This window comes from Ascidiella aspersa, chromosome 4 (genome assembly GCF_963924565.1).
Source record: "Ascidiella aspersa chromosome 4, kaAscAspe10.2, whole genome shotgun sequence".
In the NCBI taxonomy this organism is placed as follows: Eukaryota; Metazoa; Chordata; class Ascidiacea; order Phlebobranchia; family Ascidiidae; genus Ascidiella; species Ascidiella aspersa.
Genome location: NC_139450.1, coordinates 2,649,728 through 2,669,329, shown reverse-complemented (window position 1 = coordinate 2,669,329; position 19,602 = coordinate 2,649,728). Strand labels below are relative to the sequence as shown.

The 19,602-nt window shown below is 36.4% G+C and overlaps 1 protein-coding gene across 1 annotated transcript in view; it reads left to right on the top strand.

Moving 5' to 3' along the window:
* LOC146146640 (forkhead box protein J3-like) overlaps positions 1–19,339 on the top strand; it is a 28,983-nt gene extending 9,644 nt beyond the window's left edge. Inside the window, exons 8-14 of the mRNA XM_083386890.1 lie at positions 68–185; positions 2,429–2,549; positions 5,124–5,344; positions 5,814–5,915; positions 12,153–12,329; positions 14,787–14,850; positions 16,847–19,339. Of these exons, the coding sequence (XP_083243016.1) occupies positions 68–185; positions 2,429–2,549; positions 5,124–5,344; positions 5,814–5,915; positions 12,153–12,329; positions 14,787–14,850; positions 16,847–16,934 (891 nt within the window). The 3' untranslated portion in view covers positions 16,935–19,339. The remainder of the gene's footprint in view (positions 1–67; positions 186–2,428; positions 2,550–5,123; positions 5,345–5,813; positions 5,916–12,152; positions 12,330–14,786; positions 14,851–16,846) is intronic.
* Positions 19,340–19,602: the final 263 nt, after the last annotated feature.

Genomic DNA, 19,602 nt, shown 5'->3' with positions numbered 1-19,602 from the left:
GCGTATTAAAGGTTTGCAACCACAGTTAAAGATCTCCTCAACCTCTAATGTAATGTACATTGTACAGGGTTCTGGAAGTTTCTCTGGCAGCAGCCGTGGACTGGAGAGCATGGAAGACCTTAAAGACCTTAGCTCCTCGTTCCAGAAGATTTATCGGACAGTCTTCCAACCCCACATTAACGAAAGTGAGTTTTGCGCCTTTTGACCCAACATTGAGTTCTAACGTTTCAGAAAAAAAAAACGATAAAGAATCTTAACGAGTGACAATTACTTGCGCCTGGCTTGCTATACTTTTTAACGAAACCTATGTATAGGTAACTTGGATAACTCCAAGTACACAACTAATTTTAATTCTAATCTAATTTCGGTTGGTTTGGCGGAATATTCGCCAGTGTTGTAAACCAGTCATTTTGAAACAAACGTTTTTAACATAACATTATCATATTTTAGCGATATAGTTTTTATTTTTTTTCTTGCTGTGTAAGCAGCTGTCCACTAGTTGTTTGTTTTTGATTAGTAAGCGCCGTAAATCTTAAGAACTTCACTGTTAGTGGAAATCCTGGGCACAACACGTGAATTAGTTACTTGCAACTAATTTTAGGTATGCTTTTTTAGCATAAAGCAGTGTTGTAATGACGTGGAATAAAAGTCATTAGAATTAAAGTCATTGTTTTTAAATGACCTGACCTGACTGTCTTAGGCTATTTTGGCAAATAACTGGACTTGGACTATTTAATTTATGTTTTAAAGCAAAACATTTTTTCGTAAAACTGTATTAATAACATTAATTTATAGACGTTAAAAGTCGATAGTACTTTATTCATTTTTGAGGTTGCTTTGCTTGGAATTGATTAAATTTATAAATTTAAGATAACTAATCGCGTTGACAGGGTCTTTACTTTTTATTTATTGAAAGTGACTTTGCTGGAATTTAAACTATATTGCAAATGTCTTGTTTAGGAGCATAATGGTTGGCGGTTGTAGTAAGACGTAATAAGAATATCAAAGCCCATACAGAAGTAGGTATTATTTTGAACGTTTCAAATAACTCTTTATTCATTTTCAACATCGATGTTGAAAATGAATAAAGAGTTATTCGAAACATCCAAAATGCTACCTACTTCTGTATGGGCTTTGATATTCTTATTACGTCTTGTTTAGGACTTAAGTCATTTCAAAACGACTGGTTTAAACACTGTATAGCCATCCTATAAAAACTTTCTCAATTTTATAGATAAAAGATAAAATTCAATCAAGTAATGTTTCAACTGTAACCTAAGAAAATATTAAATTGAAATCGGCATTAGTTCTTTAATATTTTACCTATTGCTGCATATAAAACCAGGGCTTTGACCCCGAAACGTGAAAATATTTATGTTGTTTGTCCAACTGCTCACACGGAGCCTACTTGAAATGTTTCTTGTCTCAGACAACAGATGGTAGCTTCTTGTTGCTTGTTTGCGCTCGCCTCTAAATAAATATGCCCGAAACATTTTAGATTTATGTTCACACAACGAAGGAAGTGTGCCTCGAATGGAAACGTCCCAAGTGAAATTGCAATTCTTTACTGCTTTATTTTTTATCATAAATTAATCGTTATTTGGATTTTATTTTCAATTAGATCATGATTTGAACATTTCCCAGTTATATAAAAAAAAAGGGTATCGGTCAAAAAAGTGATATCGATCGATCTCGAATCCAAATAGTAAGACTTTGAACTAAAACCACACATTTAGCTTTTCAGAATGTGGGCTTAAGTTAGGGATATTGCTAAAAACAAAAAAATGTGACAAAGCATCGGTGTTTTTTTTTTTGGGGGGGGGTCGGGGGTTAGGAGGGCCTGTGTAGCTCCGTTCCTTGTTCCTTTTTGCCTTTACTTGCCTAAACTCTTTTGCTTTAGTATAATAATTTATTTTCGTTCGGGTAGAATTGTATAAAACAATCTAAGGTTTAAAGCTTATATTCTAAACTTATGTCTCTGTACGATTTCAAATCGATTTTTTTATAGTTTAACTTTCATAATAAAGGTTTTTTTTATGAATGAAATCTAATTCCACCCAATTGTGGTTAATGTTTACCGAAGTATGTTTTGCAAAATCACTTGACTTGAACTTTGGTCATTGTGTTAAATATCTTGGGTTAAAATTAATTCATTATAGCGCAACCTAAGAAGTTGTTAACTCCAGTATTTCGCGTATGGTTGTTTCTTGACTCGCTCCCTTCTGAGCCTGCATAGCTCAGTTGGTAGAGCGACGGTCCCGGCTTGACCGGAAGTCGTGAGTTCGAACCTCACTGCAGGCAAGTTGTTTTTCTAGCCTGCCCTGCTTGCATCATAGATCAACAGATTTGCTGAGTCTGTGATGGCTTTCGGTGTACTCCAGTGTTTGTTGTTGTTTTTTGTTAACTCCACCGCCATTTTGCTTCGCAGGTTTGAACCACACGCCATCCAGTGGCCGAAGCATGATGGAAAACTCTCACGGCTCCTCTTGTGCCTTTTCAACATCATCGGTGGATCCAGCCTGCGTCGAATCCCCACAGAGCTTCTCAAAGTAAGCTTCTTGCTTGTTTTCCAACAAAACTTGAGACAAATAGCTCAGTTTTATACTATTTCGGAGCATAATGGTTGGAGGTTGTAGTAAGACGTAATAAGAATATCAAAGCCCATACAGAAGTAACTGTCATTTGGAACGTTTCGAATAACTTTTTATTCATTTTCAACATCAATAAAAATAATTCATGGATACCCGATACTTGACATTTATCCCGATAGCGATAACCGATATGTTAGACAAAAAGTATCGCGGCCCGATACCAAATTACGTTTATATTATGGCAAAAAGAGCAAAATTAACGAAATCGAAACGTTCCAAGGTAATTTTGTCCAGGTTCTTAGGCCCAATAAACATCTTGGCTACCAACAGAAGGTCACCTATATATTATTTTTTCATAAATTTACCTTAATTTTTTTAAACGCAGCTATGTATCGAAAATCACGGATGAAATTCCCATATTTGTTTATTATCGCATCGGCAACGATACTATACCCTTGTATCAAACGATCACCGATACTACCACTGGACATCGGGTATCGGCTCCGGTCCAATATTATCAGAATGTTCTCATTAAAATCTATTGAGTTCCAATATAAATTAGTTCCAATATCAAAAATTAAAGTCCAGTATCAATTAGGTATCACGCCCAAGACTTAAAAACACACAAACTTATAAACAAAAATGTTGTCGTTTTATCATTCACGCAGCAGGGTTATGTAACTTTGTGTGAATGTTTTGAGTATTTCATTTTCCGACGCTTAAACGCCGCCTTTGCTGTTTGCACATCCCGTGGCCCGTGTGTTGTTCTACTATTCGGTCAACAATGCCTTCTGTATGTCGTCACAAGGCCCACGTTTTCCGGTCATAAATCGTGTTGACTATCCAGCCTTGATTCACTCTCGGGTATTCCCCCGAATTGTATGGTGGTTGTACGGAAGTTTTTAAAGGGTCGCGAATTCGGGGATCGCAAAACAACGACGTTTCCAAAGCAACTTTCCGTGCTACATTAATTTTGACAAATTCCAGTGTTTTAAACAAGTCGTTTTTAAAATAACTCAAGTCCCAGTCAAATCTTTCAAGTCACCATTTAACCAGGTCAATTTCAAGTCAAGTCATTGAGGATAAAAATAAACGCTCAACTATTAAAAATTGGTAAACTTGCCCGATTTAAGCAAGAACCCAAATAACAAATACGCAATACATAGCAAGTAAATTGTTTGATGTGCAAATTGTGATCTATAAATCTATATAACCCAATTTTATAAAAAATAAATTGCTCGATGAAAAAGTTTCTCTATTAACCAAAGTCATTTGTTCAAGGCCTTGAGTCAAGTTATAAAAAAAAAAACAGTGACTTAAGTGTACCGAAGTCCAATCTTTGACTTCGACTTGAAGCATTACAACACATGTTCTAAGCTAAAGGCAAATAACTCACTGAAAATGTAAACCCACCACCGACATATTTTCAATTGTTTTGAAATTCTTGGTCAAATTTTTGTATTACATTTTTTAAGCATCAATAAAACACACAGTGTATGTAGAAGGCCTGATTGCTAGTAGAAAACTCGTTGTGCAAACGAAAGGTGGGCCAAACTTGGTTAAATTCAACGTTCAGTTATTGCTCGCTTATACAAACAAACGGAAAATTTGACAACTTAAGACAGTGCTTCTCAACCTATGCCTATGATGGGTCGTGACCCAAAATTGGGTCGCTGTTTGATTTGGTTGATTTCGCCGACAGCAGTATTTCAGATGTATATCCTAATTGAAATTGATTCAGAGAAAGATTTCTCAATTAAGAAAATTAAGGAAGCAATACAAATAATGTCTTATAATTCATTATTAAAATGGGAAGTTCTTTATGCTGATGCCTATTTTTTGTTCGCTTACAAGAAAACCATTAATATTTGGGTCGCCGCGAATAAAGGTTGAGAAGCACCGGCTTAAGATAACGGCACATTGAAGCAAGGATTTGATCTACATTATCAGATCAGATGATTCTTTAAAGTTTAAACTCTTCATTTGTTTCTATTAGCAAAGCTTAAACGGTAGAAAACGGTTGCAAAACATGTATTTCATTTTTATTTACTGAAATTATTGCCGCCTACTTTTAAATCACTTTTTTTAATTAAGCGCAAAGATTTCAGCGGGTTTATATCTTATTCCGATTTAGTGCTTATTCAGACTGTTAGACATTACTTCTAATTTTTATTTCTAATTAACTTCTAACTTAGTTTTATTCCGACGTTAATGTTATTTTAATTTCGGTCTTATTGATGGCGTCTGTTTTTTTGCAAGTTTTGTATGTAGGGCAGTTAATGTGAAAAAAACCTGGGGTTGGAATTTGGGTTAGGGTTACTCGAAAAGTTCTAAAAAAAGTTAGGGGTGGGGTTGGAGGTAAGATAAACGGTTGTTTAGATCTAATTGCGGCGGATTTGGGACTTATTCCGATTTAGAGCTTATTTCTAATATCAGACAATAGTTCTATTTTGATTTTTATCCGAACTTTTCGTAATTTCGGTCTTGAGTCTCTCACATATCTCCAAACCCCTTTTGTTTTTATTTCCATAGTTCGACGTCGTATAACAGCAACTACAGCTTTACCCACAACTCCCAGCACCCCGGTCACCCCCACCAGACGGGGATTCCCCCCCTGGCCCCACCCAACTACCTCCACTGCTCCGACCACTCTCCATTACGTCACAATAGACCTCCCCGCCCCATGGCGCCGCAAGTGTTGGGCCAGTCGGCCACCCTGAACCAAATCAACAAGGCGTCGGCAAGCGCTTCTGGTAATTTTTTTTTTCCTTAGCAAATTATGTTTTTCATTTGTCTGGTCGCCAGAAAAACTAGTTTAAAAATTACAAGCATAATGACGTCATCATATACGTCGCAGGGCTTTATCAAGTATCTAATTTAATTTAAAAAGTGGAAAAAAAACAGCAAACTAGTTTAAGGTGTGAGAAAACGATGTTTTTTTGGAACGCCAGACAATTTTCCTCCAAAACTATTGTTTAAAGTTTGTCAAATAAGGGGCCAATATATATTTTCAAATATTCGTAGGTAAAAAACTCTTTGTTTAATTAAAATACCTTATAGTTTTAGAATAATCATAATTACTGAGCATTTAAACTACCCGATACTCGTAACTCGTTCTATGTAAAAAAAATAGCGAAACTAAGACAGAGTTGCTGTGACGTAGCTTAATTTCGTTGCGCGACACACAATACTAGTATAATGACGTCACAATCTACGTGGCAGGGTTGAATTTCGACTGGAGCAGCGCCACTGAGTCGGTTCGACATGGATGTCAGATCGCACAAAGCCACAACTGGTCGGAAGTCGACTTCTCGCAGTTTCAAGGTCAGTTGGTGAAATAGTAATACCAATGTTGCTTAGCATTGTGTTAAAATTGACAACACAGCATGCATTTCACCAGTTAAAGGCAAAAAAATTGTATCGTCGGGATTATGTGTTCTGTTGGAGGGCAGGATTCAGTTGTTAAAAAACCTACTAACCTAATATTATTGTGTTGGTTGAGGGTCCATGCTTGTTGCTAAAATGTCAGTTGTTGATGTTCTGTCCATGTCATATAAAACGAGATCCACAAAGGTTAAAGATATAGACAACTTTTTATAAACGTTGTAAAAAATATCAAAGCCCTTATAAAAGTTGTTAGCATTTTGAACGTTTCGAATAATTCTTTAAATTTTATTGATTTTCAACACAATTGGTGAGCGTTACAAGTTTATTTAAACGAAGTAAAAATATCAAAGCCTATATAGAAGTATGCAGTAGGTAACATTTTGAATGTTCTTGATAAATCTTTATTCATTTTCAATACCAAAGATAATATTGAGATTGAAAATATGCGAAAAAAAGTAGCTGTGTTGTTAACTGCAATCGTCTTTTCGTTGAGCTTTTTATTTGAACTTTTTTTAAACGGCGAATGGATTTTTGATAGTTGCCGTAGAAACCTTGTAGAACAGTCGTATAGTAGCGCCCCAACGATTTCCTCGCTTTTAACAATATTTGACCCCTCAAGGTCGTACCAAGCGTGGCTTCCGATCGCAACCGAAACAAGTTGACCTTGGAGCCTCCGTTTGCCCTTGAGCGTGCCTCGTGTTTGCTTTTTGGTGCGAATCACAACACAGTGTCAAAGTCCGGTTTTCGGGTTAAATTTACTCGGAAGCGGGGTGCAAAACCGCTGCCAATTACACGTGAAAAAACGAGGGCGTCTTCACATTTAGTTAGAGCAGTGGTCACCAACCCATGGATCAATGTGAGGTCACATAAACTTTTAAAGGGTCTCCATGACCCACCGATTCCTGCAGTTTTACTTGTTTCTTTGCGTTCGTTTAAACCACGAGTTTACTAAAAAGTAAATAAATAAAAAAATAAAAAATCGTGTTTTATTGGTTAACTTAAAATGCGCGTGTTAACTTCTCATTTTGGTACACATGTGTAGCCACTGTTATTTAGTTCAAGCATTACTTCTTAGAAAACAAAAGTGTCGCATGTAAATGCTAATTTCATTTCATGAAAATTAGGGTGGTTTACTAAAAAGGTTGCGGACCACTGGGTTAGGGCTGTCTTTTTGTACCTATCGATTAGTTTTTCGCGTTCGAATGACTCATCACGTATTTTTGCCCTTTTTATGACCCTCGGTGTTTACAGTTGGTCTTGTGTACCAACTCCTGTTTCTTACTGTAAACGCCTGGCTTAAGAAATGACAATAAAACCATTCCAGAAAGGTAAGTTGGTCAAAAAAAAAAATGTAACCCTGATTTCGTGCCTTGGGTCGGATAGGTCGTCCAAAAACATTCACACATTTTTACGCACTGATTTTATGCCTTTGCTTTAGGGGCTCCTAAACTGGGGTCAATGGACCCCTTTGGGGTACGTGGACTAGTTTTAGGGGGTCCATGAACGCCTAATTAAAATATTAGTGTATATTTAAGAAGTAGCCCAATTAATTTATCAACAGTTTAAATACAGATAAAACAGTTTTGCACTGAATGTATTAAGATTCCATCTCACTTTCACACTTTTTTCACTTTCACACTTTTTTTTTCGACATCAGCAGATCTATAATTTATTTGTATTGTGAGGTAAATTCCTGACGTCATGTTTTATTTTTTTTTTCCTACCGTGGTCCACGCTAGCAACAATATAACTTTAGGGGTCCGCGGTAAAAAAAGTTAAAGAATCCCTGCTTTGGATAGATAAATCGTCCAACAACACTGAGATACATTTTAAACACTTATTTTGTGCCTGTGGCCCTTTTCCCAAAGCCAAAACCAGCGTGCTATTTTGGCTTTCCACAAAAACTAAAAAAGCATACTTCTATCGCGCTAACTTGGTCGCCACCGCAAAAAAAGGCTCGCCGCCAAATAGTTGAAGCTGCGTTAAGCCGCGCGCGTGACGTCATGACACGGTCTGTGGCGTCACAATGCGTGCAGCCGCTATTTGCGGAAGCCCAAAAGTCGAGTCTCCCCCAAGCGCGAAATGCGTGGGCGGTTGCGTTAATACGTCAAAGTATTTTTAGCCCCACGGCTTTGCTGCTTTCTATTGATCACTGAACCTGTTTGCAGAGACTGAATCAAACCTGTTTATAGGCTCAAGGTTACGCTACTAACGAATTATGTGCACGCTTTTAAGTTATAGGTATAGGGCAGAGGCGTAGCTAGGGGGGTGCGGTGGGGTACATATGTCCCCGGGCGCCAAGGTGCACGGGCGCCAAAATGAGGCTTTCAAAAGCCAAAACAAGGCTGATTCTTCTTTAAATACAATGTTGTATTAAAATTTGAATCGTTTTTCGTATAAAGTAAGGAAAATTATGTTATTGTAATAGAAAACGTGATCAAACACGGAGAAGGGGGAGTCAATTTTATAGTTTGCCCCCGGGCGCAAAATACACTGGCTACGCCTCTGGAATAGCGGTGTCTGCTTATATCGGATCAGGGCCGATACCCGATACCAAGTTGCAGTATCGGTACACGTCCGATAGTAGGGTGGTATCGGTGCCAATTTTACGAACAACAAAAAACAGTAGGTTAACAACTGGAGGTAACTGAACCTAACGCTAAAGAAAATTTGTGCCAAATAATGTTAAAACGTGTCTCCCGAGAACAAGTGACACCCGACTATTCTTAGGAACTCTACAGTCTATACGATTAATATTTTATCACAAATACCCATATTTTTGCCAATGCACACTTTAGTATCTTGGGCGTTTGTCTGTTGATAATTTTAAAGAAATCGAAATTTTATTTGAAGTTTATTTGAACTTTTTGTTCTATTTCTTTGCTTGAGCATAGTAATGACGTAATTTGGTATCGGATCGCGATAATTTCTGTCGAAATATCGGGTATCGGAAAATGTCAAGTATCGAACATACCTAGTAGTTATTTAAAATAGGTTCCTCTGGCATATATTTCTTCAACCAACGTTCCGGCTTACTATACGGCAAGCCTTCGTCAGGGACTGACACACAAAGCCAACAGGGCGCAAAATAAAATGACACAAAGAAAAAAAGAGATAAAAATGTGCGAGACACGTTCAAAATACAAAGCGATAAGACGAAGCACAACTCAGTGGTTATCTTTTAGCATGCATAGTAGTTACAGCAATTACCAATCACGCGCTTGTCTACTTTAACTCTCTATAAATATGGTGTTGCTACCAGGCATAGTATATTTAAAATAGGTTCCTCTGGCATATATTTCTTCAACCAACGTTTCGGCTTACTATCCGACAAGCCTTCATCAGGGACTAACAAGAAATATATGCCGGAGGAACCTATTTTAAATTTAACTCTCTAGTCTGATAATGCCTTCTCATTTTTTTCCGATGCCGATACCCGATATTTTTAAGCAAAAAGTCTCGCGATCCGATCAAACACTAAAATGACTTTATTATTATGCTTAAACAAAGAAATCGAACAAATTGAAACGTTATTTTTTTCAAACATTTATTTCCTAAAATTTCTTAACCCCAGTTTTTAACCTACCACTTTTTTTGATTTGAAAAATGTCAGCTATTATTTTGGTTCCAAACCAGCGATTGCTGTATTTTTGCAAAATCGTGACTAAATATTTTAGATTAATTTGTTATCAGATCACCGTTACCAACTAAGTATCGGACGAGGACCGATACCACCACTTGGCATCGGGTATCGTATTATTATCGGACATACCTAGTTGCTATCATGTATTTCAGAAGCGGGCAACGTGCGGCCCACGGCCCTTTTCCATGTTTTGTGCGGCCCTTCACCTTCTTCCAGCTATTTTTCCTTAAATAAGGCTAAAAGTGTTCACCATGTTGGGACTTTTGCTCTATCAGTTTCCTGTTTGAAGTGCAATGTAAACCATGGGCTACACCGCTACACAAATGCATTTGAACTCGAATGGAAAGCATCTATTACAAAAACAATCTCAATCATAAAGTTTTTTACTTGTGTCGCGTTGTTATGATGAAGAATTGTTTTGCAACAATTACACTTGTCTAGTGCGGTCAAGGTGTAACAGACTTTTGCCACGCATATTGACTGAGATGTTATGTAACAGCTGTTTTTGAATTAAAGCTGTTAATGGAATTATACTGAGCTGATCAGTACGATAAAGGCGTCACTGGAATTGTAGGAAAAGTTATTTCCGAATCCACACGTAGACAGCACTGACAAAACTGCCCTAGTTGCAGCCTAGCAGCTCATTAGTTTTTCTAGTAAAAACTGAAAATATGAATTAGTGTTTATGATGTGCGGCCCTCCTGTAAGCATTACATTTCCTAACTGGCCCTTGTGTTAAAAAGGTTGCCCACCCCTGATAAAACTAGAGAAAAGTTTCATTTTCGGGTTGCATACTTTTTCCTGGCTGAAAGTTTAGACGACATTGGAATGTCACATGACGGTGGTGTTTAGCGTCGCTCAAAATAACTCAGTGAGTCGGCAGATTTTGTTTCCACATCCCACGCTTGTTGCACATACGCCAGTTTTAAGTTTAATTTGGTGACCGCTTAGAAAATTTAAAACACCGGAATTATTTTATCTCTTAAAGTGTTAATTCTCAAAATTATTGGGTATTGGCATCGATCGGAACCGGAATAAAACGAAAGTATCAGACAACCCTAATAGGATGTAGAATACGTATTCAAGCTCGAACTCTATTGTGAACATTGTTTAAACGTTCAAAAAGTAAACGCTACTGTCGTTCAAATGGTTTGAGCCTGTAGTAAGATAAGCAATATAAACATTAAAGTCCATACAGAATTTGACGAAATTTAGTGTAATTTTTAACCATGTTAATAAATAACTATTTTAAAATCAGCTAGGAATACACACATAGCGTTTTCACATAATGTCACCGTTTCAATGAGCTTTTACATTTGTACGTCGTCTCACTACAAACAATATAATGTCGACAATGTATGTTGTTTTATTGTGCTGGTCGAACAATGCATTCTACTTCTGCATGTGCTTTGATATTTATTCTGCAACTTACTACAGCTTTTAATTATTGTGACGTCAACAATGCGTATTGTTTTATTGGAACGGCCACATAATGCAACCAACAGTGCAATGGACTTTGGTACTTATACCTTCAGTCCAGAGGTTCTTAAACTTTTTTTTTTACCACGTACCCCTATTTTTTAGCCTCGCTTGGTCAACGGTAGGCAAAAACAATTCAAAACTGACGTCACAATACAAATAGCCTCCACAAATGTGCTGATTTCAGTCCGAAAATGTGAAAGTAAAATGGAGTCTTAATGCATTCAGTGCAAAACCGAAATATACACTAATATTTCAATTGGGCTTTCATGGACCCCTAATACTAGTTCAAGGACCCCAAGTGTTTCATGGACCCTAGTTTAAAAACTCTTGTCCTATAGTCCTACTAAAAACGCACAGCCTTGTACTCTTAAGTGAAATTGTGCTAAAAAATATCGGTCAGAGCTGATGTATGATACTGTGTCGTATTATCGTTGTTGGTTTGATACTGGACCTATCGATACTGATTAGTTGCATATCTAGAAGTCTATCCGCAGAGATTTTGCTGAGAATTTTTAGTCAGATAATCTTAAGTTTACATCTGAACGTAACTTGTTTTATTTTTGATTTTATTTTATTTCCGTGTTACCTGGCTTCTTCATTTTTCATTTGACTTCAAACATTTGTTTTAGTCGAACCTCTATTGTAATAATTGATACTTGAGCCAGTATTTTCCTAAAAAAATGGTATCAGAGTACAACGATTCATATTCGGCCCCATACTTTAACACAAATATCGAAAATCCTGATCAAAAACGTGTACAACTAGTTAAGACTTTTGCCATAACCGGTTTTTAAATTAAAAAAAAAATTAAAAAACTACTTTAAAAACTTTAATTGTTTAGAATACTTTGAATGAATCACACTGTGTTGGATTTCATATTAAACCAACTTTATCTTTCTACTCGAAATATTGTTTGTTTGCAAATTTTTTTTTAAATTTAACTCTTCGTACTGTAGTTTAAAACCTCCAAAGCCAATTTCCAAAATTGGAGTAAAGTTGTCAAAATAAAATCGAAACGGCAGCGAAGTAACGTGGGGTGCTTTTTGCAGAACTGATGGAGAATATGCAGCAGGCCGAACAGCGCAATTGGGAGTTGGACCAGCAGTCGGTGGACAGCCTTTGTTGTAGCCTGAACACCTTCTTTAGGCAAACGGGCGTCATGTCGGCCAGCCAATCACATTCCATGCCGGCTGGCCACGCCCACAATCTCGGAGGAATCACCCAAGGTAAGAGACGCCTTTCGAAAAAAAAATTATACACTAAAATAAAATTATAAGTACATGAAATAAGCTATTGCTTCCAGGCATAAAGTATAACCGAGTGTTGCTCATCCAGCAGTTTTATCATAATCAATCGACGTTTCAACGTCCTATATATATTATAAGTAAATGTTTGGAACACTGGAAAAACTTAGCAAATAAATACATATTTTAAACACTTAAGGGTTTTAGGCATATAAATACATTTTTGGGACAAAAATTAATATAGAAATAAATATTTAAACCTTACAAAAGTTTGGCATATAAATAAATATTTACGACACTAGAAAAAGTCCCGAAAATGAATGAGCACTTAAGTCAATGTTTGAAATACTTTATTTGACTTAAAAAAGTCTTTTGGACAAATGAATCAGTTTAAAATTGTATATTTATCAAACATTTTTCAATAAAATTAGGTTTATTTATCCTAACACTTACACTAAAATCAAATATAATTGCTATATGTTTGTGTTTTTGTTATCTTTTAGTTGAGTTATTGCTCATAATTAGACGAGTTTACTAATTAGAATAGTTTACCTTTTTATTTTTGACAAGGACTTAACTGGGACTTGTTATTTATTTAAAAAGACGTGGCTTAGACTTAAGTTGTTTTACAAACGAGTTGACTTTAAGTCATTTCCAAATAACTTGTTTACAACACTGTCATAGTATCACAGAATCTCTAAAAACATAGTCACTAGCAACTAGCTGGGAGAATCGCACAAACTTTATTACCTTACGTAAGATATTTACTACAAGAGTTAAGAGCCTTAAAATCCGTAATTTTGCAGTGACGTCACTGATAAATTTACCCGGGTTTGCAGAAAACATCTTCATGACGTAAGCGTTCAACCTTTATTGCATCTGCAAACATTGAAATAAAAGCTCGCGTCAATGGCGGTCGTTCGGCCCGCTCAAGTCAAACATCACAATACCCATTGTCTTCTGTGTGCCACGCCGTGTGACGTCATAATGAACAAACAAACGCGCGTGACGCCCCTAGTGGCGACAATTTGTTGGTGCAAACGTACAAGGTAGCGTTTGTTTTGTCGGTGATATAATTTTTAGAGTCCATAATTACGGGATAAACCAGGGATTTTTATACGCTGTTCCTACAAAATTTCTAACCCTGATGATAACGAAGATATGTTGAAAAATAAAATGGTGAATACGACGTATAGATATATATATATGACTTTGGAACATAGTTACAGATGCAATAAATGTTACCAGAAGATATATTTTCTACGGTTTATATAGATATTATCTTTCTGTCTAATTTATTCTATTATTTCTCCTAATTTACTGATATTTCTTCGTGGAGTACATGCAGATATTAAATTTCTCTGACACATGCAACTAAACTCGTAATTTGTTCACCATCCCAATAAACTCGCAAATTATTTAATCGACACAAAACCGATCATGACTTATTAGCGATAAAAATAAAAATATTTGTTTTCAATCTTGATATCAGGTTTCCGGGGAAGCCCCCTATCAAAATTTATGAATGAAACTCCGTCCTCAAAATTACTGACGTCACTGTTTGCCCCGAAAAATGATCCACCGTTAAACTTGTGTTGGTTGGTTGCATCGAGCGTAAAACCCGCCGCGTCCCCCACGCTATAAATCTGATTATGACGTCACAGAGACTCGTTTGTGACGTGCGACGCCTCGCTGTGGTTTGCCAAATTGCAAACAGACAAGACGAGTTTGAACTTGTCTGTTCTGGTTTTGCAAAAAATAAAATTGCTTTCAACAACGCATTTACGTCTGTTATTGTATTCAGCAATGTTGCAAACGAGTCATTTTGGAATGATTTAAGCCCCAGTCAAGTAATTTGAAAAATAACTCAAGTTCAACTCAAGCCATTTTTGAAAAAATCAAGTCAAGCCATTTTTTGAAGAAACAAGCAAATTGTTTTATGTGCAAAATTATGATAAATAACCCAATTTTATAATAATTGCTTAATGAAAACACTTCATTTCAAACCACGTTATTTGTCTAAACGACTTAAGTGAAGTCATTTTGCTCCAAAGACTTAAGTTAAGTCAAGTCATTTAAAAACGGTAACTTAAGTGCACTTAACTCAACATTGAGTTTTACAACAGTTTCAATCACAACACTAGGTATACACAACACAATTCACAACACTAGGTATACACAACACTCAGGCAAACAATAATAACAGTCACTACATTAGTAGCAAGTAATTGAGACATTGTAATTCGGCGACAAAAAAAGACGTTGGCAAAATTCAAATAAAACCTAAAACGTTTTTTTTTAAATTAATTACTGTAATTGTTGTACTAGTCGGTTTCTGCTTTAACTCACTTTATTTAATTTATTTAATAAGAATAGGTCAACCAATGGTATGTTCTATATCTAAGAATTTAAAATCACGTGTTTTTGTGTGTATTGCAGGTGGTCATCCAGGCGTGACGCGGATGGACGCATCGAGGCAGAACAACCTCATGCCACCGCCACGGTAAGTGGACGTCATGAGTTCATAACCTCACAGTTTGACGTATTATCGCGCATTATCGGCTAGATCAGGGGTTCCTAACCTGGGGGGCGTGAAAAAATTTAAATTTAATAAAATTAGTAGTACTACAATGAGCTACTTCTCGTTCTTGAGTTTACTTTCTTTGTTTCACTTTTAGATTTATTAGTTTTTTATATTTTTAAGTCTGCGCAATGGCTACGACTGTAGATGAGTGTTATCTCTGTTGTATTTATATCATTTTTTCATTTTAACTACCGGTTACTGCATAAACCAGTTGGTTAATTAAAATGACTATTCCTAAAAAAAATTAAGGTTGAAAAAAAGGGGGGCTAATGACAAATTTTCGAAGGAGGACACAATGTAAAACAGTTTAGGAAACCCTGGGCTAGATAGACTAAAATATCACATCACATAAACTAATAATTCTGTTAAACTTATAAATGAAACAACTCTAAGTGCTAAAAGAAGGAAATTTAAGCCGCTTGGAGGTCAATTCTTGTTGATTGATAAAGCAGACAAATCCTCTTTAAAGACGAAGTATGGTAGTAGTACACCGAAAGCCTTTGCAGACTTACCAAATCTGTTGACCTATGATGCAAGCAGGGCAGGCTAGAAAAACAACTAGCCTGCAGTGAGGTTCGAACTAACGACCTCTTGTCAAGCCGGGACCGTCGCTTTACCAACTGAGCTATGCAGGCTCAGAGAGAATGCTTGCTCAATACGTTGGTACAAGCATTTCAATTGAAGGGGGTCCACAGTACCATATTATTTATTCAATGAAACGTGCACAAATATAATATGTGTGTTAACAACTGAGATCTATTGTAGTAGTTCAGTGTTTCTTAACCTTTTTTCGCGACAACCCAAAAACTAAACGTAGGTATAACAGCGGAGCTACTCAAACTTTTTATCTTTTTACTGACCTTTGTAAGCGAGAAACATTAGACATGTGTTGCGGATTGCAACATACATTAATGCTGCAATCACTTGAATCAGTGTGGTCCAACTGCAGGCCCGCGGGCCAAAGCTACCGTAGCTGAACAAAGGTGTACATTTCATAAAGTGAGTATATATGCCATAGGCCACCGGTTCTTAACCTGGCGATCTTTTGAAACAAGATAACGACCTCCAACACGCTTTACTATTTTCAAATTGTCTAAGTGATATTTAATTGAAAATTCCGAATTGTTTTTTGTTGGGGGGCGAAAGGCATTGGAAAATTACCAAAGGAGGTGCGGCTGAAAAAAGGTTAAGAACCACTGCCATAAGCTATGTATAATTTGCCAGCAATAAGCCTAAGAATCGCTATTTAAAAACATTGGCCCGCAAGATAAAAAAAAAAGTTTTTGGCCCGCGATGAAAAGAAGTTGGACCACGCTGACTTTAATCATAAATTTGCTATGCGCCTTTCATAATTAAACTTAGGGAATTATATCTCGTAAACCTATAATTAAAATCAGGTTTAACTTCTTTGTTTCTCGTGAGAATTGGTGACAGTGGTTTTGTACAGGTATTTGCGCCGGCATTTTGGCGTTTAACATGATTTTCCTATGTTTTGTGCAATGTTCTTAAGTATTCGAGAAATCTTGCTTACAACCAGTCTCAATAAATTTATTCATGTGAACTTTCTACAGCCAGTTTGCCATATCAAACTGCGACACAATTCTGGGTCGCGGCCCATGGGTGAAGAAACACTTAAAAACTAAAATATAAGCTGGAATTCCATTTAATTATTCACAAATATATTTCCATAAGACTGTAAATAGAAAATACGACCGGGATAATTAAAAAAATATATGACTGTGATAATTTTATTAGATTGAAACTAGAACTAGAGCACACAAGCAATTTAGAAAACAGATTAGCTGCATTTTGCTCTAATTCAATGAATTAGAAAACTAGAATTATTTAGTTGTTCAAGTCTGTATGGTAGCCCTATAGTTTAGCCATTTTTAACGCTATTTTCCCGGGGTTTTAGGTTCGATCCCCACCACGGCCAACATCCGCCGCCGCAGCAGCAGGACGATATAGAAGATGACACTTTCGACTGGGATTCTATTTGCTAGAGGTGCTACGAAATAAAGCCCCGCTCGCCAAGCAATAACCTATCGTCTGATTGATTAGTACTTCAAAGCAGTGGTGATGTACTGCATATACTCCACCAGTCTTGTAAACCGGCGATTTTAAGGTCACTTAAGTCCGAGTCAAGTCGTTTTAAGTAAACAATAGGTCAAGTCCCCAATTCAAGTCATCAGTTGCCAAAATAAGTCAAGTCCAAATCAAGTCCTTGTCATAAAAATAAAACGTTAAACTATTCAAATTAGTAAACTCGTCCGATTATGAGCAATACCTCAAGTAAAAATAACACAAACGCAATACATAGCAAGTAAGTCGATTTATGTGCAAAAGTTAAGCTAAATAACCCGACTTTGTAAAAAAATCCTTTATAAAAACCTCTCTTTTAACCGAAGTAGTTTGTCCAAAAGACTTGAGTTAAGTCAAGTCATTTTAAAATTCGATTTTAAGGCACTAAGTCAAATCATTAACTTAAGTCATGACAACACTGTGCACTAAACTGGATTTATGAATGGTCTGTTGCTTCATTACCGAAGGTCTCTTATTTCTTCTTTTTTGACAGGCTGAAGGGTAGGGTTACTCTAGTTAAGTGGTTCTCAACTTTTGTGACAAAAATATTCCTCCAAAAAAATACTAAATAGCGTGTTTTTGGTCACCGAAAGCCATCGCTCAAAAACCAGCTTCAGAAGGCTAGATCACAGTTGTTGACACACATATGTGTTTGCACCTTTCATTATGATACATAAGCCGCAATCGTTAGTTAAAAAGCAGCTCCGGAAGGGCCAGATCACAGTAGTTAAGTGTATATCTTTCATTGAAGCCTGGCACAAAATTCATAAACACTTTCCAATTTCACAAAACAGTCAGCCATCACCGCTTTGAAGTACTCGCGTAATCAGTCAATCTTAAAATGTTCGTCTTACATTTAATACCGCTTTGCTTTTGTGACGTCACCTTCGAATTCAGCTTTTTTCTGTGACGTCACATTTCCCTACCCCGTTTTCTTTTGTGACGTCAGCATCTTTTGCTTTGCGCATACCTTTTTGATTATTGCTTCGTTTCTGCATTTTAAGTAATTCGTTAACCCTGTTTTGAAACAATGTTGTAATTTCACCGTTGTACACTTTACGGTGAGATATGTTAATACTGACGTATGGCAAAACCTACGTGACCGTATTTCAACCAAAAAAGGTGCTTTTTTCTCGAGTTTACTGCCACTGAGTTTGGATTTGGAGGCTGAATGTATCCAGCCAATGACGCTACATTCCAATATCCGAAACTTTTAATACCAAGCTTAAGCATAAAATTGATAATACGAAGCTCATCTTGAGCCTATATTCCAGTTTACCGCATTTTAAAAGTGGTATTAGTGAAAACACATGATTACTAACCATGGCTAAATTACAGAGATTGCAAACGATATTATCGGTCATTTTACAAGCTAGGTGGTCGCACCCGCACTAAATAGTGGAAGACTTTAAATTGGAAACTTTTCTTTAAATTGGACCATTTTTACTTTCCGTATTTTTGTCGTTACTCCACTTCACGTATAGTGATACGCCATTCCGTGTTCCAAAGATACTTTTTTTGCTCTTTTGTTTCTTATTTCGCCCCTATTTTACACACATCGCTTGTTATTATATATACTATGTTAGTTATATATATATAAATGTATGTTAGTTGTTTTTACAAATCATTGAAAATATATTTTGAAATCACTATTAGCAATTTTTAGGTCTATATAATACGTTTGATAAAGATAATGTCAAAAATCGTTTCTTTTTACTTTTAATACTTTATCTTTGCACTGATCGTACATTTCCCGCTTAAAAAATATTTTATGACATCGGCATCGATTTGATTATTACGTCACACTTGCATCGTTCTTTGTTTTTTATTGCCAATCAATCCCGTAGTCACGTGACTGCCAAGTTTGTTGCAATTTGCCGATTTTACGCTTGATCAGCAGTCAAAAGCGATTGTGACGTCATCAGCTCCTATTGCGTCGCGTTGGTGTATGCTTTGTTACGTCACAGACTGATCGACAATCGTTGTTTCGCCTAATTTAGTTCCCGACCATTTTCTTTGCTTTTTGATGCTTTAGTCGCGAATTTTGCGAAAATCTTTGCCATCTTTTTAAAGCTTACCAGATTTCAATGATATGACGTCATTTTTTCTATAGGATGTGACGTCATTGTTTGATCTGTCGGTAGAATGATGTTACACGTTGACTACACTTTTTAAAGCGTAAAGGTGCTCGTCTGACGTCATAATGACGATGTGCACTTCGATTGTGACGTTTCCATTGTTCCATTGTGACGTTTGCATTGTTCCATTGTTGTTTGTTATTGTGTAAATAAACATGGGCTTCAATGAACTGCGCATTAAACAGATTCTGTCCGAAAAGACAATTTTTTATGTTTTTGTTGAATTGATAGTAAAAGAAACACCAGACCTCGGTAAACTTGCTTTTAAAGTTTTGTGGATAATTTCCACACTTTTTTTTTGTTGCTGTTATTTCGATTGAAGTTTTAAGGCGTTGAGTTGAAAAAAGAATAATTTTTTAACTGAACAGTGACATTTTTTTTTACCGGAGGCATAGAAATTTTTAAAGATGACGTCACAAAATTACGTCTTAAACAAGTAACTCTAAGAAAC